At 38.4% G+C, this 20,786-nt stretch overlaps 1 protein-coding gene across 1 annotated transcript in view; it reads right to left on the reverse strand.

The window, feature by feature from the left end:
• Positions 1 to 525: 525 nt before the first annotated feature.
• The window catches only part of GUCY2C (guanylate cyclase 2C), a 43,107-nt gene continuing 22,846 nt past the window's right edge, over positions 526 to 20,786 (reverse strand). Inside the window, exons 16-27 of the mRNA XM_042815687.1 lie at positions 20,571 to 20,657; positions 16,596 to 16,728; positions 14,727 to 14,864; positions 11,057 to 11,145; positions 9,294 to 9,385; positions 7,888 to 8,046; positions 5,992 to 6,184; positions 5,501 to 5,675; positions 4,512 to 4,610; positions 3,869 to 3,963; positions 3,209 to 3,285; positions 526 to 1,124 (exon numbers count right to left, since the gene is read on the reverse strand). Coding sequence (XP_042671621.1) covers positions 950 to 1,124; positions 3,209 to 3,285; positions 3,869 to 3,963; positions 4,512 to 4,610; positions 5,501 to 5,675; positions 5,992 to 6,184; positions 7,888 to 8,046; positions 9,294 to 9,385; positions 11,057 to 11,145; positions 14,727 to 14,864; positions 16,596 to 16,728; positions 20,571 to 20,657 — 1,512 coding nt within the window. The 3' untranslated portion in view covers positions 526 to 949. The remainder of the gene's footprint in view (positions 1,125 to 3,208; positions 3,286 to 3,868; positions 3,964 to 4,511; positions 4,611 to 5,500; positions 5,676 to 5,991; positions 6,185 to 7,887; positions 8,047 to 9,293; positions 9,386 to 11,056; positions 11,146 to 14,726; positions 14,865 to 16,595; positions 16,729 to 20,570; positions 20,658 to 20,786) is intronic.

Genomic DNA, 20,786 nt, shown 5'->3' on the forward strand with positions numbered 1-20,786 from the left:
ACAGCTGTTGAAAGAAGTAGCTCTGCTTTGAAAGCCGTAAGTGCACATTTGCAAAAATTCTGCTCACTACTTTGTGGGAATGTTGGTTTTCTTCTACATGCACCCCCTGTTCTTTGGCTGCTTTTAAAATCTGATTATTAATAAATGCCATGTTTCAGTTCATGAGTGAGTCATCTCAGTAAAATGTGAGTTCTGCCTGGTTGTGAAACTTCATCCAAAAGTTGAACTGAAACTTCCAGAAGTTTAAAAAACATGGAGAAATTTGTTTTCTTCATTTCTGTTGTACTTCTGGTTTGGGGGCACAAACAGAAGTGGAGAAGAGATATGAAAGGGTCTGCTATGCAAGATTTGCAGTTTGATTTTTCAGAATTAAGACGTTCAGATAAGTTTTAGAAGCCGTACAGATTCTAGAGTTATCTCCCAAGGTGAATAATGGAAGTGCTCAAGAAAGACAACTTGGCTGAACAAAATGTGGGAGACAGGGGGAACCTGCAGGGAAAAAATAAAAAAATAAAAAGGCAAATATCCAGGACTTACACAGTATGTTTAATGTTACATTCAAATATATTACAGCAAAGCTTTCTTGAAATAAAAATTACAAATTAAATACAACATTTGAAAATCATGAGAAATTAAGGCTATGCTGTGAGTATTTCAGAAGTGAATTATTGAACAGGCTATCATCTTTAAAAAACAAACCAGAACAGATAAGGTATCCTCAGGTCTCATTTCTCTCAAATCAGATTGCATGTCCCCTGCTGAAGTCATCTAACAATTTGGACATGACAGTGAAGACAGGTTTGATGTACTACTGGCAGGTTGAATGGTAGGAAGGTTGCCTTGAAAGGTATTTTCTTTCTCCTCCAGCTGAGAACACAAGCTTCCAGCCTTTATATGAAGTACCTCTGGGAGTTGCTGTAGCTTTTTAAGTCATGCTAGACATCCAGTCTTAAAGATATGTAGCAGAATTATCTGTGCTGGCCAGCTGCAAGTATTCCAGGGTACCTGTTCTGTAGCTTGCTACCCGTTTAATCTCTCTGGTCCTGAAATCTTCAGTTTCTCTTTTCTGAAGAATTTTGGTGATCATCTCTGCTATGTCATTTTTTAACTGCTGCTGATTCTCCCTGAAAGCAAAAGGATGAAAAAAAAAAGGTCACAGAGTGACATGCTTTTAGTGATCCCTAGATCTCCAATGTTTTTTGAACATTTCTATCCCATACTTAGATTGATGTCATTCACACACTTCTGAGATAAAGGTTTTAGATCCAGGTTTTGGCTTTGGGAACATAATTGAGGAATTACGTGCAATTTTTCTATATAGCACTGATCACCATCTTTACAGAGATTTGTAGAAGTGTTGTTAGTTAAAATAAATTTACTTGCATGAAAAAGAAAACATCAATTAAATGCTCTCCCAATTAAATCAGATTCTATTTCTCAACAGCATTATTTGTACCAGTACTTCCACTACTCAGCTTCAGGTGGTCTTCAGTAACAGAACTGCTACCTTTTCATAAGCTTTTGCATTCTGCCTGGTTTTTACTATATTACCCTTTGTATGAGAATTTTAAGGGGCAATTCTGTGAGTCAGAGCCTATAATGAGGAAGTGAAAACAAAAACATCACTGAGTACAGTGATCCAGCTCAAGAGGTATTTTCAAAATGTTCTGAAATTGAATTTCAGAACAACTGCCAATTCAATCATTCTCATAGTCTCAACTGATCATTTTAATTCAGAAAAGGAGTTCTGAGACAACAAAGAGTTGCACCATGTAAACAGGCCTGACAGTGTTTCCTGCTCAGCACAGCGACAAACACTTGAAATGCCATTAAATAAAGCTAAGATTATGAGATTCTGTAGTAGATTAAAAGCTTGATTGTTTCTGTTTTGAAAACATCTTGAAAAAAACTGCATCTTTCTCCTAGTTATCTCTTGTCTTTTAGGTAGATAGGAATAAGTGGGTAGGAAATAAGGTTATGTACTTGTGCCTTTCACCATTAATAGATCCCAGTGTATTCAGCAAAGTACAATTTGCAATATAATTGCTTCAAGTACTGAAACACTGTTCTTTCAAAGCAGATAGCAGCAAATCCCTGTTTGGTGAAGCAACTGCACACAGAAATAGAAAGTGGAGAAATTCCATGTTCTAGTGAGTTAACAGGAACAAATGCAGTACTCATATGCCAAATATAGATGAAATGAAGACAGTCATCCTGACTTCAATTTTGCAATATTTCTCAAAAACAATATTCACACTATTATTGTATTTTATTTAGTAGTAATGCAAATTACAGCTCAGTTCCAACACAGCAGCCTCTTCTTTTTCTCTTGCCAAATATACTGTATCATGTTAAGAAGTAGAATTTTGTTCGATTTCTAAACACTTTGTGCCTGTGCAATGCTACAGTTGCTTTGTCTGCCTCTTCTAACAGAATGCAATTCAAAATCCTGCTCAAAATAACATGATATTAGAGAGTTGCAGTTATCCTCTAGCTGCAGTGCCTAGTGTGGCACGCAGGTACAATTAGGGTTCAAGTTTTGGGGAATTGGCCCGGTTTCAGCTTGGACAGAGCTGATTTTCTTCATTCTGTCTGCTACGATACTGTGTTTTGGCTTTGGGAAAAAAACAATATTGATAACATAGTGACGTTTTATTTGTTGCTGTGCAGTGCCATACAGAGACAAGGACATTCCAGTTTTTCAGCTTCTCATACTGCCCTGTCAGCAAGGGAACTGAGGAGGCACAAGGAGCTGAGAGGGGACAGAACCAGGACAGCTGCCCTAAACTGTCCAAAGGGATATCCCATACTATATAGTGTCATGTGAAAACTCTAAAACTGTGGGAAGTAAGCTATGAGGGCAGTCACTGCTCAGGGTATCAGTCAGCAAGTGCTGAATAATTGCACTCTGCATCACTGTATACATATATTTATAAAACAAATGCAGGGAATAATAATATTTTTAATTTGTATGTCCATCTCCTGCATTTATCACATCAGCAAGTTGTTCTGTAAGTCTTATTACCCTTCCAATGAAATGAACCTGCTAAGCATACAAACAACCTGCAGCACATGCATAGTCCCAAACATAATACTGTCATGAATATTTACATGCTTATATCCTCAAGCTCTAAAGAAGAATGGTTAAATCTAAAGTTCAAAGACTTTTGAATTTCTCTTTCCTTTCCATGTACAAATAACAGCTTACACTGAAGGAGGTGTTGGGAGATTATATTCCTTGTCTTCAGTACCCGTCAGCCAGTATGTAATCTCAGTCCCTCTGCCCTAAACAGTCATCACAAAGAAGAGAAAGCACAATTTAGGGATTAGACTGCAATTTCCTGTTGTTCATTTACTTAAATAATTCTATATTGCACATTGCTGTGTTTGCCTTTGCTCACAGCAAAGGATTAAAAATCAGATGTGGAAAGAAAAATAATGGGTGAGATACAGGTGAACATTCTCTTGTTCTATGACCTGAAACCACGAGAGAGGTGAGCTGTGCTGCCTGCTATCAGCACCCAAATACAGACATCAGTGCCAAGTTACATAGACTGAAATAAATAGATACGTAGGTAGACAGTCAGATATCAGAGCAAGAGCAAATTAACAATAGATTCAGCTTCTCTTCCATCAGCCCAATTCAGCATCACTATTACTCTATAACTTTCATTTATTCTCTTCATCTTGAGCAGTTTTTCATTGCCTTTATTGACGTTATAGAAGTGTCTTCAACAACTAGAGTTTATAGTACTGATTGATCTGTGACCCTTGTTCCCTTGCTGATAATTAAACTGCAGGGTACTCTAAGCTACATAATGCCCTTATACTATTCCTTTTCTCTGTGCATGTGCATGGTAAAGATTACCTTCAAGTATGTTTCTCCTCTCATTTCATACTGGAATCGACAGTCTGTTCTTTTCAGGATGGCAACCGTGGAACCACTTACATGAATCCTTAAAGCTAAGAAATAGACCATGAAAGCTCAATTTGAAAATGTATCTGTAGCGTTTATATGTCAAAAGGGAAGAGAAATTTGGGAAGAATCGCACAAAGAGAATAGCCATATGAAGACACTGGGCAGAAGGAAGATAAGTCGGCTCTTGGCAAAGGTCCCTAATGGTGTAGTTGAAGAAGTAATTGCTTCAACTTAAAGTATACAGTCAACATATTTACACAACAAAGCTGCAATACAATTATAGGTTGAACTGAAATCCAACATTCATAAAGTAAAATGAAACCCCAAGCATCAGTAGTACTTCTTCCAAAGAAATTCAGCCAGCAAAAACCAGCCTACGTACTCCCTGTTACCAGTGCTGGAGACGGAGCAAGGAACAGTTCTTCATTGCCCAACAGGACAGTGAAATAATTGATAATTAGAACAAATAGGGCTTCATCTTTAATCTGCGAGCTGATTACAAATTGTTCTCGGCTGAAAACAGACACTTCAGTCACAAACTGACCAATAGCCTTTGGCCCTGTTATATGGACAGATGAACTTAAACCCTTACGCAAGCCAGTGGATTCCATCCGTGAAGCTGTGTTTACCGTATCTCCAAACAAACAGTAACGAGGCATTTTTATTCCTACCACACCGGCCGCACATGGACCTAGAAATGGGATTCAGAGAATGAAAAAAAGGTTGGTCAAGAGACTACTAGCTTGAAAGGTGCCTCTCCCTGTTGCAGAAAACACTGCAGTACCTACTGGAGCAATGTGTTCCTCACCAATGATACTGCTCTCTACCACTAAACTATCTGGACATCTCCCATTCCTGTCCAAACCACACCTCACGCTGCATATCTTACAGAATTCAATTAGAACAAAATGGGACAGTATTAATTGCATTTAAACATAATCTCTGTGCATGAAAAAATATGGTTACGGTCAGTTTTGGAAGCAAAAGAAATAGAGAATAAGCTTAATTATAGAGGGGTTCCATATTATTGCCTCAAGGGGTATCCCAGTGCCCAGCTGCTTTCACTGTTATGTTCCTCCTTTGCCAATTGCTTAGATAATTGTTGAAACAAGCAAAAATGAAAGGTGATTTCCCAAAGCCCTTGAGACTGTTGAGCAGTTTCTCTTATAGAAGAAATATTTTTCTGGTTTCATTGAAGCATGAATTCCCACATGGGCGCAATCAGAACTTTTGTCTCCAAAAGCATAAGAGAAAAGCTTGTTTTCTGTAGTGAGACAAGCATGTCTGGACATGGCTGATCTCCATCTTGGTCAGGGAGGAATTATCTGTGAAAGCTTACAATTGATCATACCAGGAGCAAACCATGAATGAATAGACAAGGGCTATTTCTCTAGACAGGAGCAAAGTAGTTGTTTATTTACTCCTGTTAACCTTCCCCCAGGAATATTATTTTCAACCTGATTCTTCACAAGGAAAGCAGTTGTGTATGATGTCCACCCACATCTTCCACGGATATCTGATCTGTTAAGTTCAAAAACAAGGCAACTACAGTGTCATTGCTGATCTAGCATCATTGTGTACCAGAGTGAATTCCAATGCGAATCCAAACAGGCAGACCAGGAAGGTGTCGGAGCTCAAAGGATCCTATGAAGCTAAGGATGTCCAGAGCCATCATGGAGATGTCTACTGCATGTCGGTTGCCATTCCTCTTTGGTAAACCACTCACCACCATGTAAGCGTCGCCAATGGTCTCTACCTGTGGAAACACAATTACTAATCTCAGCATGCAAAGAACATACTTAGTTGAGAGCAGAAAGGTTTTATATTCATATTCTCTTGTTTATGATTAAACCTGGTCCCTAGTCAGCAGGATTATTTAGTTTAAGGTAGCTAGCACCTTTTTGTAAATGAGTATGACAGTACACAGCATTTCACTTAAGGAATCTGTGACCACCTGGTATATAAAATTTGCTCTAAGCTGGCACACAAGCATACTGAAATGAGACAATCTTGGCCTGTTAGATTTCTGCATTGCTTGGTATTTAACTGAGCAAAAGTGAGGAGCTAATCACCTTGTAAACATCATGATGGTCAAGAATGTGATCAAAGTTCTTGTAGATGTCATTCAGCATGTCTACTACCTCCATAGGGGTGCTGTATTTGCAGAGTGTGGTGAAGCCAACAATGTCACTGAAGTAGATAGTGACTTCTTCAAATAACTCTGGCTCTACTAGGCCAGTCTCCTTCAAAGATTTTACTACTGGCCTGTGGAAATAGAGAAGGCAGGAAGACAGAAGAGAGTGTTTAACATTAAAGGTATTTTCTCACGCAAGTCAACCTCATCATTGCCTTCTGGGTAGGAAACATCAAATCATTTGCTGAAAACTGCCATTGTAATAGCATTTTAGATGTCCATAATGCCTTTCAGCCAGGGATCTCAGCATGTACTAAAATCAATTAATGCGCTAAAGTCTTGCAAAATCCTCTGCATATACAGAAGCTGAGGAAGATAAGGGGTCCAATTACCACTTTGGTGTGAATCTCCATCTGAGAATGGAGACCTCAGTGATTCACTCTTCTTTCCTGCCTATCAAGATCAGATTCGAGGGAAGGAAATTTGTGACAAATAAGTCATTCCCCTTACTCCTTGTAAGTACCTCTGCCCTTTTGCCCTAAGGACTTCAGAATATCTTGGAATGGGATAATATTATAATACTTTACTTTTGTATTGCTATTGAAAAAAAGATTAAAGTGAGGTTGCTGTCACATTCGACAGTCACACCAGCTCTTCGGACTACCTGCTTCGGAATTTGCAGGATAGTTGACTCTATACTGTCAAGGAGAAAAAATGTAGTCTTCATAAAGCATTAAGATTCCAGCTATATCCTACACGTGATTGAGGAAAATGGAGAGAGTAACCAGCCTCCATCACAGACTTGCACTGAACAAAACTGCATTCTAATGGTGGGAAGGCACAGTTTTCTCACCTTCTTTCTGGGCTGTTTGTTGAGCACTTGGCAGCTTTGTGCATTAAACACAACGCCACTTTGCACATTTGCATGTTTTCTGAATACCTTCCTTCTAAAGAGAATACAGCTGCTTGGGCAGACTGGCTTACCTGTCTGTTAAGTAGAATTTACAATGATTATGTAAAATTGAAAGTTTTCAGTACTTCAAAATGCTGCCAAGTTGTTAAACAGATCAATACACCGATAAAATGAGATGGGCCGATAATTTTCATTAAAAAAATGCTTTTTCAGTGTCAGTAACTTTCAAGTAGGGCATGTACTTTTCTGGGCTAGGGTGGTACGCACAAGCTTGAAGGTGTTAGTCAGTTGTGATACAAATATTGTATATCTGACACTATCAGCCTTAACAAGAAATGAGTAGGGATGACCTCAATGCAATTCCACCCTTTTCCAGCCAAATACATTTTATGAATAAATAAAGAGACTTTACATTGGCTTCCCAACTGAATCTTTTTTCTTCCTAGGCTTAAATCATCATGCTGTGACAGTATATGAGATATAGTTTGTCTGAGCTCCCACTATTATTTCTTATGTAAGGCATTCGTTCAGTAAATTTTTTTAACTCTAACACCTCATTTAAATCCTGAACTTAATCAGAGCCTTAGGCAGGGGATTAACATAGGTATGGAAATTATCTTTATGGAAGATCAGACCAGGATGGAAAGTCTACAGAAAATCTATGATTTTGTCTGTGCAAAGAAAGCCACATTTTCCCTGCCTGCTACCCCCTGTGCTCAATTGAGCTGTACAGAAGAGGGGATTGATGGCACCTCTTAAATTTGACATTTTCTCTGTAAGATGGGGAGAATTAGAACAGAATAAGTAGCATTTCACTCTGTGAATTGAAGAAATATAAGACTGATATTAATCCCACTCTCCAAGAATCAGGTGATACATATAAATAAAATGTCAGTAAAAATCGTTCTGCTCAATACTAACCTTGGAAGTAACATGAAATTAAGCCTGTCTGCTCTGTCTCGCTCTGCTTTGTAGAGCTCTGTCCTCTCCTCCACCAGGTGCTCCAGATTCCGGGAATACAGCTGTAGACGTCGAATCAGGGTATCCATGTAGCTTTCATTGGTCTGGCCATGGTAATTACTGGGAATAACAACAATGCACAGGAGCCAAAAAGAAAGGGTGATGGAAGCATATTGTTGAGAGAAGCAACAAAACCTCTCCAGTGTTTAACTTCTGTACGGATAGAATGAAAGTGCTTAAAATGCGCGGGTTTTTGTTGCTTGGAGGACTTATGTTTACAAACTAAAAGTCTGTGCCCACACTTGTCACTCAGAGCTGCTAATTCTTAAACCACTTCCAAATCATAGCCCTGATAGTACTTCCAATCCAGGTTACCTTGAGTAATCCCTAAACACTCATTTGTGCAAGCTCAAATCCCAAGAGGAAGCTAAAGAAGACAGATAGAGAACTCCACGTAACATTTAAATGGGGATTTTAGACAGAAAGACTAAGACCATTTTGGGGCTACCTCTGTGGAAGCCAGAATAATTCAATGGAACAATTAGCAGTTCAGGATTTAGTTTTGGTCACAAGATTAAGCAGATTCCAGTCAGAAGCATAATTGCTGGAAGCAGAAGCACAATAGCATGGGCTACTCATAACGCATTTGTCTCCGTAGTCTGAAAGTAGATGGGGCCCGACTGACAGGAAATGTCAGTTCCTTCTAACCAGACTTTAAAGCCACTCTTACTTTAGACAAGTTTTCTTGTCCAGGGTGCACTGTCTGAGGTGCTCATAGAGGAACACCTTGTTGCATGTGGCAGGAAGCAGTCTCCATCCTCTTGTAGGATGGAGGCTTATCCCACAGTTTTATACCTTTTTAATTTAATTTTAATACCCATATTTAATTCCTCTGATGAGGTGCAACCCAACACATTTAGTCAGCTCTATCTGAGACCATCTGAATGGCCATTTATGGCACAACTCAGCTCATCCCAACTTTCCCATCATCCTCCAAACGTTTATGTGCCTTTATTTCCCGAAACTTAGACAACATGACTCATTATCCAACTCCTGACTAGAGACAGGAGGTAAATTATTTTAATGGTTTCAATCTCTAATTATCCAGCTTGCTACTTTCACAATGTACCAATTTAAGGTATGGTGATCATCTCACCCTCACTCAGCTAATACATGCATAGCTGCACACATTCACATGAGTACATACAAAAATGCATGTGCTCACCTACTTCCACGGCAAAGAATAAATCAAAGTGAAGGCACTAATTGGACTATATTAACATCAGCTTACATGCTTAAAAATACAAGCTTTCTAGCACCCAGAAGGAGTTTGGAGCAACTTCAAAAACTCAGCTTCAGATGCTCACCTGAATATTTTAGCCAGAATATTCTCAATTTTCTTAAAGTCAGGTCTTTTCTCTGGGTCTTCCTCCCAGCAGCTCTTCACTAGTGTGTATACCTTCAAATGAAAATTTAAGGAAAGTTGAACTGAGTACTGGATATAGAAAGATAATGGAGATAAACAGCACTAGTTCATCAGGGTATTTCCAGTTACTCTTGATAAGCAACATATTGAAATGTGTGACTAACTGTTATGAATCTATGGTTGGGACATTCATTGCAGGCATCTGAAACTTAACTCTGTGGTGGCTAGTGACATCATCTGCAGTTGAATTTGCAATACATAAATGAAAGGTATGCAAATGGATCTCCTCTTGCAACTGGTACCAGATATGGTTACTGACATGGAAGTAAGTGCTGTGATAATTTATTTCCAGTACTCTGAGTTTGGGAATTTTTTGAAACTGGTGACTCAGCCAGAAATAATGGGGCTCATCAACTGAATATGCTGATGTCCACAATACAGACCTCTGCACCTAAGCAAGAAGTCTTAGGGGCCGTAAAATACATGGAAGGAAGTACATTTAAAGTGCCATTCATCCCATCTTAGAGCTATCCAGAAGAGATCAAAAGAGTAGCAGCATGTAAGTGTTGATTTTTTTTTTCCAGTGACTATAGAGTAAGTAGTTCAAATACAGATATGTGCATTGCAGATGTGTAAAGCTACCTGAGGCAAATCCAACTTGTAGTTTAGTTTAAAAGCTGGCATAGCCACCCTGGGTAACATCTGTGATCAGCAGGGAGAAAGGAATCTTGATCTAAAAATATAAAATAGGTCCAAAAAGCGATATGGATGAGTATTCTCTTATCAGATGTAAAAGGGACCTATGGGGGCTAGGTCAGAATGAGATATACAGCTTGTAGATATCTGAAGATAGGTGAGATGAATCATCTGTGAAATGTTGTACTGCCACCAGTTCCCCTAAGATATTATTCCTTGTGATTCTCATGCATTATTTAAAGTTCATGTATCAGTTCAGCACCCTGGAATAATACCAAATTTCAAAAGACACACCACTGTACTACAAAGATAAGTAAGCAATACTACTACTTGAGAGTACTTTCAAAAGATAATGATAGTCCTTCCCTGAATTATTGCAACATAATCTCTTTGTGGAGACTGTCATATACTGGATCAGAAAACTGAGCCATCCCAGATCCTTTCCTATGCAGGTCAGACTGCTACTTCCCCACACACAGATATACAACCCTCACTATATGATGATACAATTTTTCATATATCAGTATAACACTCTCCTTATGGTATAGCTAGCAGTTCTCAGCCCTAGGACTATGCTAAACTAAGTAAGCACATGTTCCCTTTTTATTTTAAGACCTCCTTTGACTCAACAAACTGAATATAGTTCTTCGTGAATTCTAGAGAGACAGGGGAGCATTGTTGGAGACATTTGCCTTTTTTCGAGCTAACCAACTTAACCAAAAGTTCAAATTCACAAGGGATGTACTTTTAACATGTTTTAGTTTTTGAAACATCACTAGAAAAAAACTAAAGAGCTGATGCACAGAATGCACTGAAGAAGGAGGAAAAAATTTCATCAGTTTTGTTTCATTTCACTAGTAACAACCATAGAATACTGTTTCTTCCCATGAGGTTAAAGTGTTTGGCAGAAAATGTGCATAGCTTTCATCCTCTCGTCATCCTGAGCGCTAGTTTTGGTGACACTTCTACCTTACACATAGAAAATGGCTGTGTTAATGATTAGCTTACTTCCATCTCTCTTTCTCCCACTGTTTCTAAGGATAGGTCTGGTCGGAAAGGCTTCACACCTTTGTCATTCTCCACTCTGTAAAGTTTCTCTGAAGAACAAAAAAAAGATGTAAAGTTTTAATTAAAGGGGGAAAAAAAAAAAACATAGGAAGAACATTCCTTTTGTATAGCATACTATGATGTGTTACAAGTTACTATTCAAACAAAATATTGAAGGTGGTTCCCTTCTTCTTGATGTGAATTTCAATTCTGGAGCTTTTCTAAAAATATGGCTTCAGATCATAACAGGCTGGTTTGAATGCCCCTGAAAGCAAAACAAATAGGAATGTACTCGGGTATTTATTGGTCATGGCAGACATGGTTATGGCATCCTTCCAAATGAACATTAGGTATAATTAGCGTGCCTCTCAGCATGAGCTATAGCCATAGTAAAAAACTACACGAGAAGCCCACTAGAATATTACAACTTGATAAAAAGCATGGAGACCTACAATTCTCACCAGAGAAGTTCAAATCATCATCCAGATGTTCAACTTCCTTAAAACTAAGCTATTAACATGTGTGGTTTAAAAACATTGGATTTGTTAGCTAATTTGTACTTATATTCATGAAATCCATTCTATGAAAGTTATCTGGATTCAGAACACATCAGAAAGCAGACTGCATTTGCAGAACAATTTGAAGAGCTAAAACAAACAAACAAAAAAAAGTTGCTCTCTCAAGAGCTTCAGAGGGAAAGAGTACCAAAAAAGAAGAACTTATTGATCTCTAACAAAGAGAGAGAAATTGCAAGTGTGAAATGTATTTATTAATGATGTTTGATTATATTTGGAAGACAATTTTGCCAAAGGAAGCTTGTAATGAGACAAGGAAGATTTGTCATCAGGCTGGTATGTGCATGTCCAGAGTAGCAAGGAATGTCTAAGCATGCCCAGTTGCACGATCACTCTAAAAAAATGAAGCAGCATATGGTGCAGATGTTACAGACTAGAGAAGGAGTAGGAGGTTTTGTTTAAGGGTCATGCAGATCGGAAAGCCCAAATCCTGTGAGTGAAGAGACAGTAGAACCTGTGTTAATCTCATGAACACAAGAGAAATGTGATAGATTTCCAAGCTGCATATGCACCTGAAAGAGGAAATAAAACCAACTATAAGCAGCACTGCAATTAGCCAGTGGCAAGAAATAGTGGAGTAAGGAGCATGGGTTATGTTCACTCATGACAAAATTTCAGTCTTGAGAGTGAAGGAGGTGTTTCTGCAGAAGAGTGGAGCAGCAGCTGGTCTAACAGCTGTCTCACAAAGAAGTCAGTAAAGAACTATGACTAGTTACATCATACATTAGAATACAGTTCTGTATGCCCATCCTCTTTGTGGGATTTCATTTCACTCAGTAATAACAATATTATTGTACACTAAGTTGATCAATATTTGTTTGCATTTTGAAAGAATTCGTTCACTGAGTATTTGAAAGTTTAGCTTAATTTTGCCAGCTGTGGTTGGAAGCTAGGTGCAGGCTTTATCAAACAATTCCTAAATCTGAACACAGTCCTTGCTGCTGCCAATGAAGCCCTGAAGAAGTGATTATATCAGTCATCCTGAAATATCCATATATTTGAACTTGCAGAACTTGATTTCTGATAACCTAGCTACTGAAAGACTTTTACAGGACGCTAAAATGAATGTAACATGCATCAGGGGCATTTCCTTGCCCATTACCATTGACTCTAATTTTGCATTCTTTTCCCTCTTTTTAACTTAGATATTTGTAAAGTAATGATATTGCCACATCTGAACTACTCCTTCCCAAAACCAGATGATGACACAAAAAAAATTCAAAGACGTTTGAGTAAGTATGGTGTACTTTCTTGTATCGTCTAATGAATGAGTCCTGATGTTGTAGTGATGAGCCACTTCAACAAAATATAATAACTCATTCCTTTCCATTACATTAAATCTGATGAACTGCTGAAACCAGACTGAACGTATTTACTGAAGCTGCAGAATCAAAACACAAATAATAAGAGCAGCTATTAGATCAGCGATATATAGCCCACACACCCAATAATGATTTAGAAGAAAAAGCTTCTGGGAGAATACAATCTCCTTAGTTAATGGAAAATTCTTAGTTTGGAAAATAGGATGGTTTTTTTCCTTTCAAGTTACAATGAATCCAGACTTACACAGGACTTACTGGGTTTCAGGCCCAGTAGCTTTATTGCTCTCTTACTAAGCTCGCTGCTGTGTGTCACCATGCCCAGCATTAGGAAGCCTAAACCTAGAAGTGCAAAAAGTACTTTCATCTAGTTTATCTTAATGCTAGTTTAATTGAACAGTTTTTCTGAGATGATAAGGTGCAGTGTTAGGACATAGGTCAAAGTTAAAACAAGGAACCAGACTGTGACTATGAACCACAAACAGAGCAGTGAGGTCGCCACCACATCTCAGAACAGCCAGAAAACACAGGGTAATGCTAACACACAGGCAGGCTGTAACTGATGTAAACAATTATAAGAATGCAGTTTGCTATGGATTTGTTTCGCAAGTCAAAATCAGGAGAGAAGAGTCGTAGTCTTTCCTTTTTCCATCTGTATGGTGGATGTTTATAAAATTATTGTATTTATGAGGATTTGGCTCCCTCTTCCCAAAGATAAGTAGTAGATGGACTTTTACTTTCTCTGCCCTGTCTTATTTGATGCAGTTCAGGGGACCATCTGTCACGCAGCACAACGACCTGAATAGTTTTGTGAAAGGGAAACAGGTATTTCTAATCTCTCCTACATCCAATTCTACATTAAGGAGTTGATTATGTGAAATACTGTATTTCTTTGGTTAAGAGCACAAATTTGCAATAATGTAAGATGATGAGCCTGGCCTAGATGTTATTCTCAAATATTACTCAGGAAAGCAGCTGTTAGGCTGGCCAGATGCTGCTCTAGATGTTTTAGCAAATGTGAGGCAGATCTTTCAGAATGACTCAGAAACAAAGGCAACGTTTAAACTTGTTGGTAACTGTCAGTAAGAAAATCTCAAACCTGAATGCCTTTATGGTGGCTATAACATTGCAATATAAAATAATTCATGGGATTCAGGGCACTGCTATTGTCTGTGCTGTTAGCCATCCAAAAACAATGTCACAATATGTACGAAATTGGGTTTAATGGGTGCATCGCATGAGGAGATTCTTTTTCTGACAGAAGATAAGAAAATAAGCTACTAACGTTAATTTGACAGACTGGAACAAAGTCTGAATTGCCAACTTTTAAATATCAGTTGTTCTCATGTCATGCTGCTGAGTTTTTGTTCTCTTTTGACACTGCTGATTTGTGATGCCTAGTACAAGTGAACTACTATATGTTGTGCGCAACATTTTGTAGCCTTAAATGTCACAGTAAGTCTAGGCAGTTTTTGTACAAGGTTAACTTCTATAACACTGTGAAAGAGGTGGGAAGGAGAAGAAAAAGGGCAAGAAAACTCAATAAAAACCTGATTCACAAGAAGATTGCATCCACATTGATATCCTTCAAACATCCTCTTTGTGTGTCACACAGTGAAAGAAGCACCGGTTCAAGCACCTACCAGAGACAGCACTTTACACGAAAACCTGTGGATGTGCTACTTACTGCTACAGTATTCTAGAAGGCTGCAGTGGGGAAGAAAATTGTGGATTTACCTTTGGTGTCTTGGCAGTGTCTGGTGTAGAAGGTCTCTTTGCGTAGGATGATCTCCTGGGCAATGATCCCATAGCTGTACACATCACCCTTCTGAGATACGTCAGCATGACGGAGATGCTCAGGAGCCGTCCACAGGTCTGAAAATCCAGATCACAGTAGGAAAAAAGGTAAATGGGTACAATAATGGGTATATTTGGATAAGCTGACATCAATGGAGTTAGATAAAACTATGATGTGGTAGTCTGCAATTGTCTGGGATTTGATAACAGTACTATTTTTCACTGTTGGTGCCGACCTGCAGACCTCCAGAAAAGTTGTGTTTGTTGGCAGTGAACTTGCTTCTCTTAAGTTACCTCACATGGACTTCTTAGAAATAGCCCATGCATCTGTATAAGACCAAGGAATGCCTGTGCTATGAAAAAAATAAATAAACAAATGAAAATGCAGAGGCATAAATTCTTGACCCAGATGCATGAAGTGTGTTATTCAAGATGTCATATGAGAAGGCTGTAATATTTCCTGGTAGCCTTGGTATCATGACTCTATAGAAATAATCCCCAAGTGCTTTTGAGCTTGACATAAATACTACCTGTGTGTAACCACTTTCTTTCTACAGAAATTATTATTCTGTACTTCTAGGTCACCAAGCCCCGCTGTACCTCAAAACTAGAATACTGCCATGGTATGACTATTTTATATGACATGCTGATGATGTATCATAACAGACTGATAGTGACCCTGAAAACCGTGTTACGATATCAGGCTGCTACATCCAGCCACAATGAATCTGTACATGTCTTATGTCTTATGTCACTTTCTTCAAGGAAAGAAGCCTAGGGGCCAGAAATTTTGAGGATGATTGCCAAAGTATTCAAGAGCAGCATGAGAAGATAAATTCATTAACATTCAATCATAATATAAATTTAAGTGTAACATGCAAAATAATGAATTAACAGAACATTTTCATTCAGTGCACATTTCTTACTCTTCTTATGTTCTCATTGCTATTCTTGATTTTCTTTGTGTCTCAATGTCAATTCTTTCTCTCAATCCATTTGCAATCACAGGTTCTTCTCAGATAATATACAACAGTTACTGTGCAGTATTGTGCTTATTAAACTCCAAACTCTGCTAAACAGATTCAGATGACATAATTTCAGAAGTGCTTATCTTTGCACTCAAGATCAAGAAAAAAGGATATGTGTAGAAAGGAATGCTCTGTTCTACAGAATGGGACAGAATTGTCCTATGATTATTAGATGAAATAAAAAATGTAAACAAAAGCTGTGAAAACTAACCTGAGCTCATTGAACAGATATTGTTATATTCTGAATGAAAAACATATCATTACTAATTTTTAAGGATGATCATAGTCACAAGTGTTAATATTTAAATCAAATTACACAGCACTGTGATAACACGTATAAGTGATCAATGACAAGACAAGAACCCAGTGGTTCCTTTTTCTTTCTTCACACAAGTCCACTGTTACTGCTTACAGGAGCTTTTTGCATGAAGTCCTATGGGAAATGTTTACATGAAGCCTTTGGATCTTGAAAATATTTGTTGCATCTCAGTCAGAAGGGAAGTCTCCTTGTTTTTCCAAATATAATTTAAAAATTTATCTTCCATTTCTTGCTCACCAACACTGCCTAATTTCTTTCTCTATTTGCTAAAAATTTTTATGGTGTTATTGATGAAGGAGTTTTAATATATAATTTGTATGATGGCTGCTACATTAAATAAAGTTGTACTGTATGTTTTGTACCGTGTACAAGATGTAATGAAGCCATACTGTACTATGAATATAAAAAAATTCCACTGGGCTGGAAAGCATGAAGGACAGTCTAACTGGATATTGCTTTTACCTTTCTTTTGAGGCAGAATTGAATTACATCCAAAATCAGTGATCTTCACAACCATGCGATTGTCCACCACACAGTTCGTGGATTTGAGCCGACCATGGACTTCTGTTTTGCTTGAGTGCAGGTAAGACATTCCCTGTGGTTGATAATAGGGAGAAGACAAGGCTATATATGAGACTCTCAGCTGTTACTAGAGTCAAAGAATATGAAGTGTTAGCATAATATGTGTCTAAGCAATAAAATTGCCTTTACCAACAATCCTCTGTCATGGAAGGAGAGAAGTATTTACAGAGAAGAATTTCCAAGATCATAAAAGCAGTCAATGTTAAGAATTGAGGATGGATTATTAGAAGGATCATGTCTTAACTAATGATCATCTTTCCTGTTGATTAACAAAAGCCTGATAGAGCATCCTGAGTTTTGATGAGATCATTTTGCCACTAGGGCATTAGAGGAGTTTGTTTCCTCCTACAGAAGTGTTGATTTCATTTGCAGTAAATACTTTTCTGTTAAATCTAATACAGATTTGTTGGAACGTCAAACAAAAAAAATGTCTCCAACTGCATATCTAACCAATGGTTACTGAAGATGAGAATAATTGCTCTTTATGTCTGTATCATCTTCGAAGATTACCATTCACCAGAAACTCCATTCAGGAACATTTCAGTAGATCCTTCTCAGCAAAGCAGCAAGCAGCACAGGGTCAGTGCAGATTAGGGGATATACTATCACTTGCATGAGGCAAGCGGTCAGAATAGAGTCCTAAATGTCACTTCTGACCTGACTGTTAATGGCTTTCTCTGCACTACTGAATATGTATCAGTTATCCATGAGTTAAACTAGGAAGTGAGCACAGTGAGGATTGGCCAGTATAGTTTCAGCTGTATTTCCTGATATTCAGACTCCTGACTACAACACACACACATGCATACAAAGGTGTGTAGTTTGCTATTTTTTACTTACCACCTCTGAGTTTTGTTCATTTAGTACTAGAGTCAAATGTGGTATAATGCACGGCAAGTGGCCAGCACTGAGGCATAGCAGGAAAAAGACATTAATAAGTGGCTGTAAACTGAGGGAGAGTACAGGTATGCTAATTTACACTTTCCTGATAATATTTACTCTGATACATCTCTCTCTTATACTATACTTTAGCTCACATCTTTTAGCCTATTGCTGGTGTTTTTTCTTATAATTCTCCTTTCTGTAGTTCAGTAGATAAGGCATAATCTACATAGGTTGCTCCAAAAGTAATACCTCCTGTTTATTTGCATGGAAACTACAACAAATAAAAAGATCAGAATAACCCTATTTGGTAAAGCAAATTATCATCTACAAAACAGGGCTCTTCAACATAGTCATCACCACTACCAGTGCATTTTCACCTACAATGAATATAAGCCTGCATGTCACACCTGTAAAAATCTGCACCAGCAGAGGTGACACACTGTCACTGCTACCACCACTGAAACACACCACCCACCACCTCACTGTGCTCACATCCACTGTTTCATCTCCATCAACATTCAGCAACCATCACCGAATGTCAGTGGGTGCTGCTTTTCCCCATGGATGAAGTCAGTGACACACCTTTGCTTCATATGTGCTTCCATGTCAGACGCTATTTTGTCATCCAGCCCCTCTGCTGCCACATAGCAACAAAATGTAACAGTGTGTTGATGGAAAGGTTCAACCACCAACATCCGCCCCTGACACTGTGGGCCAACATAATAAAATAAGAGGCATTACTTTCAAAGCAGCTCTTGATAATCTGTGGAGGTCAGAACAGATATGTTTTATCTGTTTAGTTTTTTCTGTGAATGGTCTTCCACTGAAATTCCCACATGAGCAACTCATCCTACTGGATGGTAACTGATTGAATTTAAACAAGATTACAGAGCTTATGGGGGCAGGCATACACTATATGACATGCTGGGTGTTCTCTCCTTACGCACCCATCTTTCCTTGAGAATCAACCAGCAAGTGCTACAAGGGTACGCTGAGACACAAGTTGAGTTTGAGGCACAGCACATGTATGTCTGAGGAACAGGCAGTATGCAAGATATGCAATCCCTTGAGAATGTGGTTGGACTGGTTATCCCTGGCCTGTCTAGATCCTGTCAAAATTTACAGAGACTGTGTGCAGGCTATATCCAAGGAACATGCTTCTTGATTAAGCAGTTTTTGTCATGCAACCCTGCTGACATTATCCAGGATGTTTTGCCTGCTTCAGAGCCTATTTCCTCCAGCTATGCCTTCTTCCTTCCCCTTCTTATATCATCCCATTCTCTATTAGAATTCCTAATCAGTTTCAGCATCAAATCAGAGGTTGAGGTAATTTTGATTTCCTTATATCAGAGCTTCCTTGTTAACGATTTCTGAAGAAGTCTCACAGATGTGCCTGATAATATTTTCCTCTTTCCTTCTAATCATCTTCTATACCTACCTGAAAACAACAACAACAAAAAAACAACAGCCTGCAGAGCTGTTAGAGGGTTTGAGAAGAGCATACATTGGGATGAGGGGAACAGGAGCTGAAGGGTCATGATAAAATTTAAATTAAGCAAGAAGACATTCAAGTGGGAAGTTACATTAGTGAAAAGCAGTAAAAGAAGTGCGTGATAATGTCTAGGTCCCAGAGATTCCACCACAGCATCAGGTGGAGAGGAGGCAGGAATAGGAAAAGGAGAAGTTGGCAGATCATCCAAATTACCATAAATCACCACATATTCCTAAATTTGAAGTTTCAGGAAGATTTTTTTGAACCAACTCTAACACTGCTAATATAATAATGATCTGGAGCCTTTCTAGTATGGATGCAGTGTTTCACCCAGCCCCAGACTCCACGTCCTCATTACCAATGGTGTAGTGAACAAATGGTTCTGAAGTCCTGGTCACACCTAGTGTAGTCATTGGGCATTTGGTCACTCCCTTCAGAGGGACTGCAGTTTTCCACATGTCTCATAAACAGAGCCACTACCTATCACCATTTTCTTAGGTAATATCTGAAGGTGAACTGCAAAGGGTTTAAAAATTCTCTGCTCTTTTAATATGCTAAAAGGAAGAAGGGAAATTGCACTGCTGCTATTTAAAATGAAGCTTAATTCTGAACACTAACTGAACCTGAAAGTCATTAACAAGGCCAACAAGCTGTGACAATTTGGATTAAGGAGGTTCTAATAAAGAGCAAGATTTTCAGTATCTCTCTAGAACAGTGGAGTCATACATCATGGAGACCAAGGCAGAACTGAAGTGTGTAGGGAAATGGAAAAACTGCCAAAAACAGTTGCACACTAGCAAAAATTTAGCCAAAAGTGTTGTGGATTACCTGCAGAGATATAATGTACGTGAATTGCAAAGTTTTCTTAATTACCAGCTAATCAGATGCAAGTCTGTAGTGAATTAAAAATAGAAAATAGAATTTGCTTTATTATGAATTTGTTTTTCCCTCTCTAGCTGAATGAAATGGCTAATCCTAGTGAGAAATGAGACTCTCTAGAGAGTGGGAAAATCAAAATAAAATGCAGAATAAACAGAGCTTTTTTTGAAAAAGAACTTGATCTTGGTTTTAGATACAAATTGAAATAATTCCATCATTTTGAAAGAACACAGTTTTCCTTCACATGTCTTGTCCGAGGCCAAACAGCACAGTCTGATTTACAGGGCTTGTGACTGCCCAAGCCCTGCTAGTCAGAGCCGCAGTCATCAAATCATAACCCTCCGATCTTTGGGTCCCATGTCTTTTTGGGGAATATTTTATTATTCATATATACTCCAAAGCCAAATCTGGTCCCCATTTACTCTTTCAGTTTGAGAGCCACAGGCTTTCCTGGCCTCGTGGAGGTCAGGAGGGAGAGTGGAAGGGCATCAAGCTCTATCAAGGAAAGGAAAAAACTGTAGTAGCTGCTTTTCTCCAGAGGATCCATATTGCAAGAAAGGACAGGCTGATTAATACTGCATGGTCAACAGTCCACTTACCTTAGCAATATCGTACATGACAGAGATTTTAAATTCCCAGTCCATGAATGTGCCATCAGGGTAGGAGATCTTATCATTTAAAACATCCTGTAAGAGAAAAAAAAAAACAAAAAAAACCAACAAAAAAAAAAAAATTCTAATCTGCATCAGGGAAAAAGCAGAAGCTGAGATCTGAGTATTACATAGCCTTTCAACCAGGCACTGAGTAAGGCAGAC

This window comes from Centrocercus urophasianus, unplaced genomic scaffold (assembly GCF_019232065.1).
Source record: "Centrocercus urophasianus isolate 14NV4802_14NV808 unplaced genomic scaffold, USGS_Curo_1.0 seq_15, whole genome shotgun sequence".
Classification (NCBI taxonomy): Eukaryota; Metazoa; Chordata; class Aves; order Galliformes; family Phasianidae; genus Centrocercus; species Centrocercus urophasianus.